Source organism: Ammodytes marinus (genome assembly GCF_949987685.1).
Source record: "Ammodytes marinus genome assembly, chromosome: 11".
Lineage (NCBI taxonomy): Eukaryota > Metazoa > Chordata > Actinopteri > Uranoscopiformes > Ammodytidae > Ammodytes > Ammodytes marinus.
The window spans coordinates 19,038,897-19,059,217 of NC_137215.1; the positions used below are offsets into that span (position 1 = coordinate 19,038,897).

General features: G+C 42.5%; 1 protein-coding gene across 1 annotated transcript; it reads right to left on the reverse strand.

Annotated features, from left to right (window-relative positions):
* Positions 1-497: 497 nt before the first annotated feature.
* kcnk12 (potassium channel, subfamily K, member 12) lies at positions 498-18,152 on the reverse strand (the record flags this gene model as incomplete). The annotated part of the gene is made up of 2 exons (XM_080037090.1): positions 498-1,390; positions 17,819-18,152. 2 exons carry the CDS (start codon positions 18,150-18,152, stop codon positions 498-500), a joined length of 1,227 nt encoding a protein of 408 aa, XP_079893216.1.
* Positions 18,153-20,321: the final 2,169 nt, after the last annotated feature.

Sequence of the window (20,321 nt, forward strand, 5' to 3'; positions counted from 1 at the left end):
TCAATATGTACATTCAAATACACTGGCAAAACTCCCCAAACAGTATTATACAGCACTGTATTCTCCCTTGGCTCCCCTCACAGCACAACATTTTAGTCGTAGTAGTCTGATATACTGAGCGTGTGTAACAAACTACTGCAGTTCCTCTGCAGAATAACACTGATGTTTAAGAAGCGTTCACTGGTTTGTTCTGGGTTGGGTTTGAGGTAAATGAAATGGGTGATGAGTGGTCCCCCATGCTTCCAGATCAACTCTTGGTTGGTGCCATTCTAATTATAACTAAAAATGATAACCAATTATAAACCTAATCGGCATTACCTGTGTTACCAACACAGGTCATAATTTTAAACAAAAGTATAAAAAGAAAAGAACCCCATGTATCATGTATCACAAGTTGCATCGCAATCCATTTCAATCCACGGCCATAAACCTCAGGGTTTGTTACATATATGAGAATTCAGAGCTCCAACCCTTTGTTTCCTGCCTGCCAATGTCTTCTACCTGGAGTTACTTGTCTCTGCCAGCCTGTTGTTCATGATGCCCAGGGCGCCAACACCCCCAGAGAAGCCATTATGGCGTGAGCTGCCACAGACTGTTCTGGGATATCCGTTGGCCGACTCGGACAGCTGCTTCTGCATGAGGGCCAGTGACACCTTGTTAGAGGCTGCCAAGTCTTTCATAGAGATCATCTCCCCTGATAGTCTGCGTCCCTCAGTGTCACTATCGCAAGGTCCATCTGAGTCTGTGGGCTGGCCCGGCCGACCCTTGCGACTCTTACTCCCTGGGCGGATGGCATTGCGTCTTCCTAGGAGGTTGTTGGCCTTATTGCAGCGCTGGCAAAACAAGCAGCTCATTTTCTCCAACATCCAGTTGAGCACCTGCTTGATGACAATAGAGATGACGTTGAAGAGCGAGTAGATGCAGCACACCCCCATTAGCATGAAGAGGAAGTTGGCCCCCCTGTATAGGCTTTGGTATTCGTAAGCTGCGCTCTGGCTGCTGACAAAGTCACCGAAGCCGATGGTGCTGAAGGTGACAAAGCAGAAGTAGAGCGAGTCTAAGTAGGCCCAGCCCTCTACGGGGGTGTACATGGCTGATGCACAGCAGGAGATAGTGATGGCTGACAGGCCAAGAATTAGCATCACATGGTACACTGACGGCTTCCAGCCTGGAAGCGAGTAGGCCGAGAAGTCGTGGCGGATACCTGGCGGGAGTATACCACTGTTCCTGATGCGCCGCTCCCTCACAGCCTTCATCACCACAGCCAGCAGTGTGATGATGCGCTCCAGGAAGAGGTTAAAGAAGAGGATGGTGGCAGCACAGCCCAGGAGCCCGTAAAAGATCAGGAACACCTTCCCTGCAATAGTCACTGGTGTTGACATCCCAAAACCTGCAGAGTCAGAACATAGATAACAGGCAGTTAGTCTTTTTTGCCAACAGGATGTCTTCAGTCTCGTCACAAGTAATTAACCAGGGAAACAATGTGTGAAAGCAAAAGAACATCAGATCTAAATGGGGTTTTTAAATAAGGCATACATCATGTTTCTAAACCCTTTGGCCTTAATGAAAAAAGTTCAAACAAGTAATGTGCATAGTGCCGATAATGATACAAGACTATAAGCTTCCTCTGGAAGATGAGTGCATATGTCCGAGTAGAGGACGATTAAAAAAAGTGACTTTGGGATAATAAAAAATATACAGTGCCTGGAAAATTAAGTTGCATATTGTTCAGTAGGAGGGAATGAGGGGAAATTACCAAATGGGAACTACTGTAATTCCAATCCAGTGTTTTAATTATTAGCTGTAAATGAAAATAAAACAATATTTTGCCATCTGGAAGGACCTTTATGTAAACCTTTTAGGATTAAAAAAAAGAAAAAAGTCCAAAGACAATTTTACATGACACCTTTCACTGACTGCATCCATTATAATATGTCCAATTTGAATTAACATGTCCAATAAAAACAGCACAGTCACATACGCGAGGATAATATCATATGATAATTGTTGATGGTATAAATGATATAGTGTTGATATACAGAGTTTTAACACAAGGTTCTGCACTTAATATAATATGTATTGCTGTTGGTGGGACTGCAAAACAACATGGACATAGGTTACACTGAGGGGAGGCGGGTGTCAGTAATACGCTTAGGTAAGCCCTCTGAATTTTTCCTTTCTCGACTGCAGGGTTCGGCTTCCTGCTATCTTTTGATTTCGTAGTCAATTACACTGAGTGTTCAAGCCGTGGAAGGGGTTATGATTATGAGCAGAGAGGAAAGGAGAGGAGAGGAGAGGAGAGAATGTTTATGGATTCTGCTTCATGTTGAAGGAGCACTTCTCAATCTGGAGAAGCATCGCAGGTGCAGCCCTCTGACACTGCTGCTCTGTGTCTTGCTATTTGAGCAAAGCATTTTTTCCTCCATCAGGTAATTTTGTTTTTAAAAATAAATTCTAGGGGCGCCCTTAGCTCAGTTGGAATGGCGTCCCCCCTCCCTTCCCCCCCCCCCCCCCCCCCGGCCGGGCCCAGCAGCAGACCCGGGTTCGATTCCCGCCCGCGGTCGTTCTCTGCATGTCACTCCCCTCTCTTCCCCATTTCACCTCTGTCTCTCTGCACTGTCAATAAAGTATAAAGATGCCCAAAGAAAATCTAAACAAAAAAAAAAAAAAAAAATCTAGTCTGCTCCACAACTCCCAGAAGGCTGCCACTTAAGCTAAAGAGGAGGTGTAAAAATAATAAAGAAAACAAATTAAGCTCAATATTTGACAGAAAGAAAATGACCATGTATTTTGAAAGAATCGATGGTTCCCCAGACATTTAGCTTGTGACGTCTTAAAATGAAGCAATCACTTTCCAGCCCTCATTACAGGTTCTAGCCCAAGTGTTTAGCAGCTAGTGTGTGTACCCTGTTGTAAATCTTAGTTTAATGTGGGGGTATGCAAATTAGCACAAAAGCACAGCTGAGCCTGGTTCAGATGTTTAGCTTTGTGGGTATTTGGCCATAATCCAGAGTCCTGCACAAATTCAAACTTGACCTAGTCATAGCACTCTGAAAAGTCTGAGGATCCTCTTCTTGGGACCATGAATCGCTTTATGGAATTTAATTTTGGGTCCCCTTCCAGGTTTGGAATAACTGATTTATGGCTTGATTGATTTAATCAGTACAAAACAGAATTCAATCATACACTAAAACATTTCACATGTAGAAAGAACTGTACTGTTTGTATTGTGGAAGGTTAGCTTCGGGCATATGCTTCTGGAGGAGACTATTGATGTTTGATTTTACATATGCAAACATCAAGGTCTTATATGTACACATTATATGGCTATATGTACACCTCATACATCTCTCCCGGGGTATGGGAGCACACACATGCACGCACACTTTAACGCACACGCACACAATATTGTGATCCTTATCCGCAGATACAGCAGATGGTATATTTGTCAACAAATAAAATCGTGCTGAAAGATCAAGCAGTTCACTTCAAGGCCAAGGTTAATAGATTTTTCCATCATGGCCGCCCTCCATTTCAGTCTTCTCAGAACATTAGGGCAGCGCTTTTTCCCCCCTTTCCTACCAACCCGTCTGTAATCATCCATGTCAGGTAATAAATGACATCAATATCTAGACAATACTTCCTTTATGATACCGAAAATGGCTTTTTTGACCTTATCTCTCCCACTGAAAACCACTCTCCTGTGGGTGTGCTGTTGACATCCCGGGTCATTTAGATCAACATTGATTGAAACAGATTGTTGTATAGAGACAAGCAGGAATATAAGCACACATCCACATATCCAGACATGTACACAGATGTTGTGGCCTCTCTCTCACACACACACACACACACACACACACACACACACACACACACACACACACACACACACACACACACACACACACACACACACACACACAGACACACAGACACACACACACACACACACACACACACACACACACACACACACACACACACACACACACACACACACACACACACACACACAGTATATACATTTTATACATTTCACCAGGCATTTCAATGATCAGTCAAAGGTAGTGACAAAGTTACGTTTCAGTGCGAGTCGCAACACCATTTGGTGACAGGAGTTGTCAGACAGGAAGTATCCAAAATAGGTTCTTCAGTAAAAGCTTTTTCATAATTAAGTTATTAGCATCCCAAGTCTTTTGAACCCAACTGAACAAAAGGTAAAACAGACAGAGACCCCAGAGACTGTCCTCCGTACCGTCTCTCATTACAAGTGAATTAGCTAAGAAAGGGAAAGACACCAGGCATCGATTCAGTGTAGCATTTCAGAGCCATTACTCCAGACTACTGTGTCAAGCCGCATTAGAGAAAAACAGAACAACAATAGAAAGCAAAGGACAGGCAAGCTGGAACCAAAGACACAAACACTACTCACAAAACCTCTGCAATTTTTTCGACTATTTAATTGTTACGACTACAATCACCACCAGTGTAGACCAATAAGTTCTGTGGTGAACAATCTTTCCACTCTGTCCGAGCCGAGATTAGTCATTTTATATTCGTCAGAACCCGATAAGGCAGGAAAATCATATGTGTGCTAATGCAATTAAATCTAAACCCTGGGATAATTTTTATTCATTAACATTAAATAAAGTAGGCTCAACTCAACATTGAAATTGATGTTATGCTCTAATGGCAAATGATGCTTGCACTCTTCATTACACACTAGAGATCCAGTCAAAAGGAGTGTGATGGAAATGGTGTCATTAGTATCCATTTATCACCATTTGACAGCTTTAGAAGAAGAAGAAGAAGACGCTCCGATGGTTATCAGACTGTTGGGAAATCGGGGGAGAGACAAAAATAGATTGTTACTGGCCTGTAATGGTTTAGGTCAGTGTTTATCACCAGCGCTTACGTTTAAAACACATCAGCTCAGCCGCAATCAGGGAGTTGACACCATTGCCTTCCCAATATAAAAATGTGCAATGGCTCATTGAGTTGTGTAGGAGAATAAGGATCTATCCAAATTGAACAAATGACTTAGAATGTTGCTTATAGAAGTATTGATGGGCTTCATCAATGCTGGGCATTTCATTTGCTACACTACAGACCACTTGCCTCTAAACTGTAATCAATCATACATTTTAACATAAGAGCTCCTGTAAAGGAAGGGGAACTGTTCAAAACCTACAAAACTCAATACGTTCTTCATTTTTTAGATTAGAGTTTTTTAGAGTCCGCAGAACAAAGCAATAAACAGCAAGTTATGAACTAAACTTATAAAGTGCACTTATAAATCTCCTAGCTGGGAACAGAGACATTTCCCCCGGCAAGTTATGTTCAATAGTGCTATTCTATAGCAGTGTGTATTGAAATAATGAGTAAGTGGAAATGATTTCCCAATAAGCATATAAAAACGTGATTGCTTCTGTAACAGTGGCTGATTCCAAGCCATTTTCATGAGATGCAATGCTTTAGTCACAAATAGAATGTTATATTTAAAAGAAAGAGCTAAACATTTCCCTTTAAATGTGAGATAGCCTACTGGAATTTCTAGCATATGCAACAAAAAAAAAACAGCAGTGAAAAGAGTTAGAGACATTTTTTTAAGTCACAGATTTGGTGTGTCAGTGAAGATTTAGTGTGACTCAAGATAAACTCCATTGCCCATTAATGAAGGAATGTCACCCAGTGCAACAGCAGGCCCATGGCTCATTGCTGCATTTTTGACATTTGTGAACAGTCTAACTGGCAACACTAATGGTAATTTTTTTAATGAAAATAAAGAGTAATTGCAGCTTTTCAAAGAGTTAACTTTGGAGGTTATGGAGTATTTGGTCAATCCCCAACAAAAATTTCTACAGAATTAAGTTTCTGGAAAAATACATTGATTCGCTTTCCTGGAACAATGCCTCCCAAGGCCAACTATCACAAAGCCGGGGGCACATTTCACTCTCATGTAAGACTGCATTTAGTGTCAGTGAGTTCAGTCAGAGGACGAGACGTATACACTACAGGAGAAATGTACAGCCGAGCCAGTTCAAGGCCAAAGCTCCTGATGGAAACCCACATGAGAATGAAGGGTAATCCCTACCGTGTTTGATTGAAGGACATGCACTCTACATGGCATTGTCCTGTTAGAAGAAGCATAGAATCTGAAAGTCACCGTGTGTCATGGAGGACAAATTCTACCCTCAACAACAAACTCTAAGAAAGCTTGAGAATGGACCCAAACGATTATTTGCGTGACCATTTTGCCAACTAGAAAAATCCAATCAGTGTCTCCTCTTGCCTCCCCATTTCCCCAAGTAATGAGCTTGAAAACGAGCTCCAGGTCAATCCAACTATGACCCACCACTAGTGGGAATAGCCATAAATTGGCCCGATAGGAGCGGCAGCTGAAATGACATGTGCCACTGATGACTGTGCTTCTGTGACGAACAGGAAATAATTAGTCATGGTGGCGTGGCGGGGGTCTTCAGAGAGAACAGAGGGCTCAACATGGCTGGACCTGGGACATTATCACCACACCATCTGCTTAGGAGCTCCCAGGACTACTGGCAGACTGTATTAATAATAGGAACATTCACACTTTGCTGCCAAAATTACAAAAATCAGATGCTAGAATGGGATATTTACAGTACATGAAAAGTGTGGTTGGATATGTGCACTGCATGCCAACAACTTAAAGATGTGTTGAGTAACTTCTGTTGCCCCCATGAGTAAAAGTAATTACAACAACACTGTCGTTGCATCTAGATGAGGTAACCTTCGCGGATCGGGCATTGGATTTTCATCCTTTTGCTGTACGTCACGTTTTTTTCTTAGCAGTAGCATCAACAACTGAAACATCTCTTGGGCGCTTCATGGGGTTTTTCTGAGTGGTTGCACCAGTGTCAGGGGGTGACACCAGTTTGTACACTCTGCCATACTTAAAAATACAGAGAGAGTTTTGTGGAGCTGTTAGGCTTAAATTAATAACATTTCTGTCAACTTGTTTGGCGATTGCCTGAATGTAACCGTCATTCATTTATATGAAAATCTTACGCACTATAGCTTTAAACAAAGGTCATTTTCAGTAGTGTTTTATGACACCCACAGCCTACACACATCCAACACAATTTGCATGGGGCCCTGAAGCAAAATGAACGCGGCTTTGAATTTAACAACTAGCTCACCCACACACAAGCGGGGCGATACGCTTACATCATCTGTTCTGCATGTCAAAGGATTGATAATGAGTATTTTTGTGCTACAGTACACATGCCTGTGCAATAATTAGAAATAATGGTCTGAGGTGATCATTATTTAAGCTGGTCGATATAGACATAAGTGACAAGAGTGAGAGCTCAAGAGTTGATACGCTGGTAGAAGTAGCAAGGTAACATCCATGGAGAAACACAAACTAAAATACCCTCTTTTTTTCATTTTGTGATTGCGTTTGGCTCCACGGTAAGTGAATCGAGTCTTTAAATTGTATCTCAGTACTTAATTCCCTGGCAAAGAGAGCCGAGAGGATTGATGAATCGGCCGCTGTCTGTATTGATTTATTTTCAAAAAAATATATAAAATGCTGCATTGTCTGTGGATCTGTGCCAACATTTATTCTTTTCCCCCCCTCATTTTTCGATCTGTTTTTCCTCTTTGCAGAGTTGTTTTTGAACTGCAAAGGGCTCCAGAATGCACAGAGGCCACTATTGGGCAATTTTACGGATATAAAAGCCGGGGCTTAAACAAGCAGCCTTTAAAATTAAGATTCATGTGGCCATCCTCAATGTCCAACTGCAAATGATGTCACCGATTTTGTCTTTCATGTAACTGAGGAGTCATTCTGTCATTAGATGAATTGCTTCTAACTGAATGATGCAGAGGGTATGTCCTTCGCTTTCTATTATCTTGTACTGTATGCACAGTCAATGTTTGAATAAAAGCTTAGTTACATAAAGCCCTCTTGTATTATTCTCCAATGTAAACACCCATGTCCAGATGGAGCTTTTGAAACCCTATCGCCTACATATCGGTGTAATAACCCTTCCATGTTCAGCATAATAGATAATACAGATTTAGTGCTCATTCAGTATCACGGCAATGCTGAATCAGATGTCTTTCATTGCCGCTTCAGATTTTTCACCATCACTTTAAAAACAGTCGAATCAGATGCCAGCGTGAAATGAGTGCTTCAGGTTCAACAGACATTCGATTAAATGGGTTTTCATTACAGCTAATGTGAAAGCTCAGGCCCCTGAAATTTAAGACAAAAACTGGATTCCTGTCGGGGTCTGCTAAGACTCTGACGGCTGCAAAAACGATCTTGGATCATACATGGATCACACTGCCCCAGGGAAATGGAGAAGAAATGCTCTATTGCTCACAATTAAATGATGTTTTACTTTGAACTGAATGTGCCCATTACGAGCCAGAGACAGAGTGTGACTTTGCTGGAGGCTGCCAGCCCAGAGCAAGCTTAGTACTTCGCAAAGGCTGGCAAAATATATGCATTTCAGCACATTCAGCAATGTGTGATTGTGGGGCTTTCCAGGGTTTACCATTCATATTAATGGGAAAAAAACTAAATATATGACAAGTGTCAGAGAAAAGCTCTTTTACCTGGATGTTTTCAATTTTTGTGCTGGATGGATGGCAAAGAAAAAGCAAAGAGTTTATTTTTTTTGGTCAAACAATTAAGGTACAGTCAGTTCAGCTGATCTGTACTATGGCCTGTGTGGATACACTGAGAAGCTCATGTGGTTTAAATTAAATCATTTTGAAGTAATTTGATCAGATATGATGTGCTGTTTCTTCTGATTTGAACCGACTGTTTTGTGAGAAATGCAACATGAACGTGCCCGTTCCTCATCTATCTTCCAGTTTTCAACATGCTCACTTCTCTTGAAAGCTAATGTAATATGCAGTGGCCATGAATCCCACTAGTATGCAGCCCATCCTCTCAAGCTCCAGACATGACACAATGCCTATGTCAATCTTTTCCAGCTCGTAATCTAATCATAATGATCAGCCATTTTACTGAATCAAGGTCGTGCTTAGAAGTCATGAGTGCCTCCTCACAAAGTCTCTCATGAGTTAGACTGTTATTGTATTTGCTCGACAAAGGAAGTTTTGATGGATGCTCGAAGGAGAGGTGTGAGTGGATGTTGATTCCTCACAAATCTAAAATTGAATACACTGAGACATTGTGCAAGAAATACTCTTTCGTCGAGTCATTTGCATCTAGGCAGTTGAAAGAGGCAGCCCTTCTGTCTTCCTCTACTCTCATACAGGCAGCTGCTCACACAAAAAGAGACACACGGATGGCTGCCAGACCATGCTGTACGCCAACTTGCTGTAAGACTATTGCATTGATATCTATTTATACACTTGACCCCAAGATGCAGATAAATGATCAGCCGGTGCAGAAGTGGAATTGCTACGCAGGGTCCCTACAACATGGCGGTGCTTTGCCTTTTGCAAGTGCGCGAGTTCACTGCGTCAGTACGTTAAAAACCATACACAAGTTTCAAGAGTGGGACTAATCTGGTTATTGGGATAGTTAATTTGGAGGCAGCATTGACATGGGCACTGGTGCAAATATGGTTATCAGAGAAACTGATGACGATCATAATACGTATTAACACTTGAAACACATCTAAAATGGCTGTGGAAAATGAGCCCTGATGGGAGGCAGGTCAGAGACACACACACACACACACACACACACACAGGGTTTATCGTCTCTTTGCCTTGCTGGCGCTAAGAGCAGAATCAGTGAAAAGCTAATCAGTGGGAGGAGGAGGAAGCCCAGCAAATCTGCTGTGTCCTCTAAAATGATCTTGGTATCACTCGGCCATGATGATTTGAGTCCATGAGTTATACTGTATGTAGGCGAGTACACACGCCTCACCAAGGCAGGGTGGATTTATGACTCGCCCTGACAGAGCCGGAGGTGTGTACAGCCATCCTGTACAGCAGCAGTTTACTGAGATGGGGATTTATTAAAGCCTGTGCCTCTCAGTTACTTTGCCCTATACACACACACACACACACACACACACACACACACACACACACACACACACACACACACACACACACACACACACACACACACACACACACACACACACACACACACACACACACACACACACACACACACACACACACACACACACACACACACACACACACACACACACACACACACACACACACACACACACACACACACACACACACACACACAGTCATTCCCCTTCACACAGGAGCCAACCAGTATAGAGAAGAACTGGGAGAGATGTAGAAATGGTGGGACAAACTGTTAAGTGTGATTTATCCATCCAATTTCCATCCATTTTGTCAGGATCATCATTTACCACATGTTTGACTTGTAGCCATGCTCACGGCAATGGTTTTCAGTAGGTCGGTTGTACAGCAACTGTTTTGCTAGATAGCCATGTGCCATGAAAAACATTCATGGTTCAATGTTAATGTATTATAATGACTTTGGCAAATGACTCTGACAAAGGCAGTCTGGTGCTTCTAGAAAAAAGGATTATTGGGAGTGGTCAGTGATGTGAACCAAAATGGTTAAATTGTGGGCCGTGAACCAAAACGATGAGTCTCTAAGATGCAAAAAATGCCAAATCTGAGGAGGTTTGTCGTTAAAAGGCACACTTTTCATGTCACACAGTCCTATTTCCCAATGCCGATATAAAAAAATACTCTTGGGTGCTGCTTTAAGGCAAACATGTGGTTTATAAAGAAGAAACTGGATTAATTGAGACACAGTTTTATGGACCAGTGGTGGTTCAATTTGGCTCCATTTCCTCATTGGGAATTTTTTTTTTGTGCTGAGTGTCTGGACAGTGCACATTCTAAAGAGAGCCCTGGTGCCTTTCATGTGACTGAAAACCCTGTGTTTTCCATTTTTACCGGTGACCTTTCCTTTGAGTCTGTGATTGAACTGAGCAGCCCAGGAGATGTACAGGAGCAGTGACAAGGTAACACAATAGAGAGTCATGCTTGACCGCCTTCAAAATGGCTCTGTAGAAGTGAACTGTAAATAGATATTCATCTCAGGCCATATTTTGTGACAGAATGAAATTCACACACACGGTATAAAGTGTTTGAAAGATCAAAATAATGGAATGAATCCAAATAAATCAGTACACTTTACTTTACACAGGAGCAATGTTGCTAGATGAACAGATTGCAAACCTTTCCCATCAACCCTCTGAAAGCACATTTACAAAATACAGCAACAGAAACACGGATATTGTGTCCAAGCGAGGCAGCATCGCTCAGTTTATATAAATAACAACACAACATCAAAGCTAAAACACAGCTTGCCTTCTGGGAATCCTGCACGCTGTCATGTCATGTGACATTTCAAACTGCTTAAATGCCAAACGAACACGCTGCCAGTCCGAGGCCGAGGCGACTTTGTGTTGAAGCCTCAGAGACCCTATAATTACAAGGCGCAGAACAGCACAGAGAGCAAAGTCGCTTTTGCAGCTTTGTCCCGGTCAGCCAAGCGTGTAATAGTTACAAATACCTCACAAGTGTGGCCCCCATAAGACTCTGCTGCCGAATCAGCACATTTTAAATTGTCACGAGAGAGGATGATGAAGATAACAGAGAGTAAACCATTAGGATTGGTTACTAACACTGCACGGTATGCAATTAGGGAGAGGACATGTGCAATAATAAATACCCAAAAATAAAAGAAACATTTATTTATCCCAATATGCTTATTTAAGGAATGAGTTTGTGGGATCTTGAATAATCACTCTTCGATCACAGAAAAATAACAAATTATTTTGAAATAACAGAGAATAAAAAAACCTGTAGGATACATGCATTTTACATGCATGTCCACTCTGACCTTCTGTGGCGGAGGGGTTAGATCGGATCAATAATTCATTAGCAGCCTTGTGTATTCTCTTTGCTGAACATGTGACATCTGTGGTGATTCCTCAGACGTTCCACGAATTTGAGACATCACAAAATTAGGCGAGTTGAGTATGTATACATGCTATGTTAGCTTCATGAGGTTGATACTGTCAAATGTTACACTACAGAAAGCCTTATTCCAAATGACAAATTGAGTACCTTGATAAAGAACTGAGACAATCCCAGCTAAGTGTAGGCACAACTCCCATAGAGTTTAAAGTATTAGTTATTGTCATACTTCATAATGTGGCATTGGCCAGGCAGTTAGTTTAATCAATATAAACTGATGTGTTTGGCTAACTGGGGGCAGCGGATTCACAAACACCATTCACATAACATCGCCTTAATTATATGCTGGCGCCAACACTCACACAAACTTTGGCAGCTTGGTGCAGTTCGCCCTCCTTTTTTGTTTACGTAAGTAGGCAAGTCTCTTCGCTGGCGGCACTGTTTCAGGAAGCCCCGCTCACTTTAAGGTTTTTACACACAGTGGCTCGGATGCTTCATAAAGACGATCGGCCATGATTTAATGGTGATGAATGTTCTATAATCTGCTTCATCTGCTTCTGTCCCTTTAGAGGGACAGAGACTTATAGAGTCTAAACCATCACTGCCTGTGGCAATTAGAGCTGGTCTTTGAGAATTAGGTGTATTTGCAACAATGGTTATTTGCATAGGAAGGGGGCAACTTTGAGCTGAATTCTGAATATTCCCTTATACTGTACATGCAAATGGGACATGGGCACGCAGGGTGCTCAGCAGTGCAGTTTGCATGTGCTCTGTGGATTGGAATAATAAATTTTTCTCTCATTTGCACAAAAAGCAGTGCAATCCTTACATGTCAACCTAAACTGTATATTACAGTATGGATTGAAGTTATCACATGTCACATTTCAACCTAGATTCAGGGGTTTGTAAAGGAAAGAGATACGCCCTGTCCCATTGTCCCCTTAGGGAACACAGCCCTGTCATCATGCTGCAGCTCAGCTCTGTACAGCCAGGATTAAGCAAGATTTCATCTTCCCTTTACTGCGCCTACCTCTGACATTTCTCCTCATTTGGCAAGTTGTAGACGGCACAGAGGTTAAATCAGGCTTTATTTTAAAGGACATACAGTATTGCATGAGGGTCTGTTTTTTCACTGTTTGATAAAACTGTCCTATTTGCTTTGTCTGCCTTTGTGAGTTCTCCGAGTGGGCGGATATGAGTATGATGGAGTATGGAGCTGCAGTCGCTGCCAGGGGCAAGAGGAGGCAGGACACAGTCTATCCCCAGGAATAAATAGCCCAAAAACAATATCAATACACATCTGAAAATTCTGTGGAAAACTACCAAACAACTCACTGCTCTAACAGACCCGTCCCATTCAATCTGAACCATTTGAAAGTCCCAGATCAGACATCCATCACTAATTATCCTACACTTAATTATCAGTATTCCCTCTTAGAGCACTTTAAAACTGACAATTGGATCGCAGTAATTTCCATTATGATATATACGGGCCAACCAACAGATACAGAGAGCAGCTGCCCTAATTGGAAGTCGTCACTTATCAATCAGCCTTCAAAGTTAAAAATAACTTTCATATTAATAGAGATTCCGTTTGCTGAGGAGACTCTTGTGCCTTCTTTATCATACAAGCAGTAAAAGCTGTGTCTAAAAATGTAAGGCAGGACAAGGCAACCGAGAGCTGGGTGTTGGTGCAAACAAACACTTTAGTCCAACGCTTCAAAAGACGAGACAAAAAAGTAAAAGCAAGAGTCAAAGGTATACAGCCATGATGGTGGTTGTGAGGTTATACATTAACTACATTACTAACATGTTTATGTTTACTCACTTTAAAAAAAAAAATTACTCCCGTTGGTGCAAAAGCCCCAAAGGTTTTCTAGCATTCGGGATTGTTTCTGCATTGTGCAGACATATGCATTAGAACCCGTTTCCACCTAGCACTAACATCTGGTTTTAGCGATTTGAATACAAGTGGACAGCTCTAACTACAGGCGGAAACACTCTCAGGACACATTGAAGACGCATTGAGATCGGATCACAAAAACCAAATTCGGAGGTGGTTTACGTCGCTTGTGTCTGTTGTGTCCGCATTCAAATAGTAGGCTAGTGTAAACAGCTATGTAACTTTTGTCCACATTAGGGACCGCCTACTCAACTGCTGCCCCCTGCCTGAGCGGAAATACGTTGAAAATGCATCACTGGTTGCTGCAACCATGCAACCTAAGGTTGTGAGCACAGTTAGAAGTATTGAAAATGACAAACTTTCTGTCCTCTGTTTTCATTTCCCCGCGTAAATCTAATAACACGGAAGGAGCTGATTTTGACTGGTGCCTTGCAGGCCTGCAGGGCTGTGAAGCGCTAACTTCCGGTTCTTAGGTTTGAGTGTTAATATAGACTACAGAAGCAGTGTTGTGCATTGCTCCTCTGTGTCTAAATGAGACAGTATCTCGTCAACCTGTCGCACAAGTGCGAGTAGGCTTGTATTTATATTTGCACATAATAGGCCTACATTTTAATGGCAAATCCGATTAAACTGTCGCACTGTACAGCCCTTATGTGTATTTGTTTGAACCCCACCGGTTAAAAACACCAATGCAAATAGTCCGAAAAATTATGTATGTGTTGATTTACATACAGAGCAGGTAAATGGAATCAGATCACAATTGGACACAGAAGACACGTGTACTGCCAGGTGTGAACTAAGCCCCAACCACAGCGAGTTCTCCCAGCATCCAATGCGGATGTGACAAAAATTGCAATGAACCAGGTGGCCACTAGGGACAGGTTTCAAAACAGAGCAATTTCTCATTGACTCCCATGTTAAATATGCTGTTTTCACAGCATTATTAAACCTATTTAAGGCCTGGTCCAAAAAAACATTCTTATCTGTATGTTTAGTTCATATCTCCATGACAACACTGAGGGGGATGAATTATTTTCTAGCAGGCTAGTTTTTATTCTATTGGAGGTTAAAATGTATGAATAATTAGGAGCGCGGTCTCTTGAGTGACAGCTAGCCACCCGTTAGCCCTCACTACGCCTTGGAGGTACAGTATACATCAGCTAGATGGGCATATCTCCCTCCCCCCAATGTCACATCAATGCCCTTTTTCGGTACGAGGAAATGAGGTGGAGTAAAAATTTGACAAGATGGCGACGCGCATAGGCCAGGGCGATTGGATGCAGTTGGAATAACTGAGGTCAGCCCGAATGCTACATCCATTTTATATACTATCTATGGTGTGAACACACGGACTGAGAGCTGTCCACTTGTATTCGGATCACTAAAACCACATCGTAATCCCAGGTGGAAACAGGGTCTTAGTGTTTTTGCAGCTTGCCACGTCTGGGCATTCCTACTTGCCTAACATGTTTAATTGGGGAAACGTCAGGTAGATAAATGACTACAAATATAAAATCTCCAGAGAATAATGTCACAAAACAAAAAGTAATTCAACTTATTTTTTGTTGTCGTTTTACATTGTTTTGTTTTTACATTGCAGCACTGATAATGGCCACTAGGCCACTAGTCCTAACTCGCGTGGCTTGGCCATATCCAGTTATCTTTGTATATCAATCGTCATTCAACAGTTTCAAAGATATTTCAGTGACCAACCAACCAACTTTGCCATGCTTTCGCCTCCAGCACAGGTGCAAAATTGAGAGTGAAAGCTCATCCTTGAGCTTGGAAACAATATTTCTCATTTTGTTGCCAGCTGACACATCTCCATGACAACCGGACTTCTGCAGAAGCAGATTGTGTTATGACGGAAAACTAAAAATGACCTGAAAAGTTTGTTTTTATGTCCTTTGACATTTCTAAGGTCAAGGATGATCTTTCTATGTCCACTTTTAAACTGATCTCGACAAGAAATGGATATTTAAAAAAATTACGGACAACTGGGCAACTGAGGAAGATCCTGTGATATGATCCGCAGCTGGAGAGAACTGGGGAAAAACGTAGGATTTTGTTGGGATTTGTTCATACTATACTGTAGAAAAAGCTGCAATGTAGCCTACTCTTTGTGTTCTTGTTTCCTCGGAAACAACACACTAGATGCAGTGTTAATGACAGGTGAAGCTGGCCAAAAACTCTGGGTAAACAATTGCCTCCAGTGGCCACAGCCTCACTTTCATTCTTCAAAGCGATGGTGTGGAGGAACATCAAGGGGACCAAAGTGTCACCATTGATTTGAAGCCTCTGCCACAGCAGAGTCAGAGGCAGGAAGTGTTTGGGAGGAGTGAGTAAACAGGGGGATGACAGTCTGATAAAGAGTTGTGTGGCGAGGCCCTCAGAGGCCTTTTATTTCACTGTCTCACAAGCATGCAGCAAAACTAGCACAGAAGCCTCAGGGGTGGGTTGGGTGTGGAGTGAAGGAGATCGAAGCGAGATAGATATCCAGACAAACATCTATGCGAGCAAAAGCTAAAGAAAAACACTGAATAGAAAGACATCACCCCACCTAAGCATCTGTGTCAGTTTATTTGATCTGCTCGCCTGGGGAAAGACTACGCTGCTGGGGCACAAAGGATTTCAACCTGCCATAGACATACACAAACACAGCTGCTGTGATTCCCCCCCCCTGTAACCGGGTTAGCTAAGTGCATGGGATCTCTGAGAGCTCTGCATTTGGGTAACTGAGAGCAGAAGGTGGTATAGCTACTGACAGGTCTACAGTAAATAAAGTTCTGACAGGTTTGCTCTTCATGTGGATACAAAAATCCCTGCGCACCATCCATTATTACTCCCCTTGCCACAGTTCTCAATTAAGGGGGGATGTCGAGGATATCACTGTGTGTATACATTTGTGTGAGTGTGTGTGTTTGTGGGTTTTTGTCTTGAGGGCAAGGTCGGAGATTGACAGCTGCTGTCAGCTCAAATTATTACGTGGTGTGTTCATTTGAACATCCACTCACTCCCACTCACTCACTCACTCACTCACTCACTCACTCACTCACTCACTCACTCACTCACTCACTCACTCACTCACTCACTCACTCACTCACTCACTCACTCACTCACTCACTCACTCACTCACTCACTCACTCACTCACTCACTCACTGCACCTTGTGTCTCCTCAATGAGAGGAGTGGGGCAGAGGGGTCATTTGGGTGTTGGAGCTATCATGCATGCAGCGCACCCCTCTGTTGGCCCTCAGGGTGCCCTGCGAGGGACACTTGCTCTTTTCTGACCTATCACACAAGTAAATGTTACATGAGGGGGAGCGGACGGGGCTTCTCATTGACATTCCTGTTGGTTTGAATGAAAATGTGTAAAAAAAAGAGAGAGCACCCATGGGTGCTGTCCTATAACCAGGGATGAGTGTGCGGTTCCTGGCAGGCAAGCCAGATGCCTCCAATGCCAAAGTACCTCCCAGCCAAAAATGTAGCACATTACTGGAAAACAACTAAAAATGTGAATCTGTTATGTAAACCAGTAGAGAGGAAGCAGCCTGCAGGGTTGGCTGCTCCAGTCCTTTTCACAGACTGACAATAATCTTTGATTACATGATATGTGATATGGTTATTTAACAAATATAGCACACTAGGCTATTAACCATTCTCCAAGCTAGTTGTCTTGAATGTGGATTTATCAAGGTATGAGGTCCCAAAGTATGCTATTAATACCCCAATATCTTCTAAAAAAAGATCCAATAATAAAGGTATTGATACTGTGAGCTGTTTACTTTGCATTGGAGTTAATTTTCTATATACAAGGTTTGGCTTTTTGTATTTTATACGAAAATACATGTTTTTCAACAGGTATTTAGAGGACAGGAACCATTGCCTGTAACCGAAGGGACGCAAAGGTCAGGGTACAAAAAAATCAGTGAATGTTGCATATAGATCACCCACCTATAGTCGACACCACAGTTCCAACAAAATAAAAAGCCCCTGTAAAATCCCATCGTGGCCGCAGAGCGTCAGCCCGGATCCCGGCGGCGATGGCAGCCTCGTACTCCCGCAGGAAGGAGTTGAGGTCCTGCAGGCTGATGTTGAAGGTTTCGCTGAAGTTGCGGAGCGTCCCGTGCCACTGGCCGTGAGCCCGCAGCTCCGAGGGCCTCTCGATGGCCGAGAAGACCGCAGCGCCGCACAGCAGGTACAGTACAATGAGGAGGGCGAGCAGACCGAAGCGGCCGTTGTCCTCGTTCAAGTGCAGGGAGCGGCAGCCTTGCTGTCTAGGCATCATCCAAATTTCAGCACCACTCGCGCGTCGGACAGCGACAAGCTCCACATCGGAGACGACATTCACTCGTCTGCTGCAGGTGCCCTCTGGAAGTCACTGTCCTGCACTCTCACTGTACTTCTTCTATCGGCAACATTTCCCCTAGTGAGCCCACCACGTTGTCCCATTGTAGTTGTGAAGTGATCTTACTTGCAGGTGGTGGAGGACACGAACAAAAAAACACGCTCCACTTGTGGAGTTCATAAGAGAAGCAGCCGGCGCCCACTTTCATGATACATACATTTGTTTCCCCTCTCAAACAGTTGTTGAGTCTATATGCAGTTGATGTGAATTGGACCACCACTTAAATCCAGCCAGGACGCGCCGAACGCGTCTTTGTGCAAATGCAAGCCCCAGTAGTAGTAGTCGTAGTAGTCATTCTCTATAGGTCCCCCTGCACCAAAATATTTCTCTGGAAAATCTTCAAGGGACCGATTCAACGGTTGCAAGAAAACCTCGCCCTCCCTCCTCAAATTCAAATTAAAGTCATGAATGCTCCGGTCTCTCTGGGTGTGTAGAAGTGAGTGTGGAGCTGCAGCGTGTTTTGTCAGAGATTGTGGTGAGATCACTCCTCGCAACAAACCGGAGACCACAGCATCCCACCAATGTAGAGGAAGGACAGTTGATAAAAAAAAGACCTGTAGGTTGCGTATGTTGGCTGAGGAAAATGATCGATTATCCCAGCAGTGTGTCCTTGGTTGTAGCAGCCCTCAGATAACAAGGAGATGTCCATTTCCACCTGAGTGCAGCCGTATTGCGTTGTGCCATGCGCACTGGGAATACTCCACTCACTGAAAACATGGACTCAAATGTAGAAGCAGGTGCCCTCATAAACTAAAGCGCTCCAGAATCTGTTTTAGAAGGTTCAACACGGAGCCAAGAACGAAAAGAGAACAGAACAAAAAAGAAATGGATTAGATATTTAGAAGATTTAAAAGTAATCAAATCATATAAATACTTATACTAAGCACTCTCCATTTCAAGAAGCTAAAAGCACCAACGTAGACTATTTCCACCAAATTATATCTAAATCCAATCAACCAATGCAGTGTTCTTAGGGTTTTTCATTTCCATTGATCTCTTTCCCTATCTCTTATTTTCTCAATCATTTAACTGGTTGGTCGATTAAATGTTAGTGAAAATTCCCATTGCAATTGATAGAAGAGAAAACAGGCAATTCTCAAACTTGAAAAGAGACAATATATCAAACCATGAATTAATGGCTTCAATTGCGTAGAATCAATCAACTAATCTATTTTTCTCCAGTGATATTTAACAAAGGGATCAAAAGTCAAATCTATTCAATTAGCAAAGCACTGTATTTACCTTTTCATATAAGTGCAGTGGGGTAAAAAGTACAATATTTCTCTGTAATGTTGTGAAGTGCAATATAAAGTAGCAGAAAATGGAAAATAAAGTACCTCAAAATTGTTCTTAATGTAACAGTAAGCAAATATACTTTGATACTTTTTCAACAATATCCCAGAATATACCACAATAATATGTCCTCCCTTCTTTTGAACGAGGAAAATGGCTTGAGACTGTTAGACATGATCTCACCCTGCTGTCATGGTTCCACTTGATTTAAATGAACAGCGAGCCACTCTGCATGCTTTTAAGACCCAAGCCAAGACTTCTTCGGGGAGATGGAGAGTTTTGTGATGCACTGACACGTTTCGGAGATAAAAGTTAGGGTGTGTGCCTGTGCCAGAATCTTAACAAAAACACTAGAAAGAACAAGAGGCAATGTTCAGAACAAAAGACAGGGTTAGGTGAATTCTTACGAGGTACACAAGGCTTAAATTACTTCTTCAGACAAAAATATGCTATATATCGTTTTGGTTTGTTTGGGCATGCAGGGGAGATTCCAACCAAAACAAATGGCGACCTGGAGCTGCTGGATGAGGTGTAGCACTGTCAAGACGACAGGTTATGTTAAAGGCCTACTTCACCGGTGGGAATATGAAGGTGTATTGAATTCTGAGATCCCATGTAGTATAAATGTGCAAAAAAAAAAAAAAATCGGTTCATCCTAGCCTGAGAAAAGGCAGAAAGAGTGTTTTTTAACCCTATATTAATCTTACTGTGACATCACAGTAAGATAAATATAGGGTTAAAAAAAAATTACTTTGT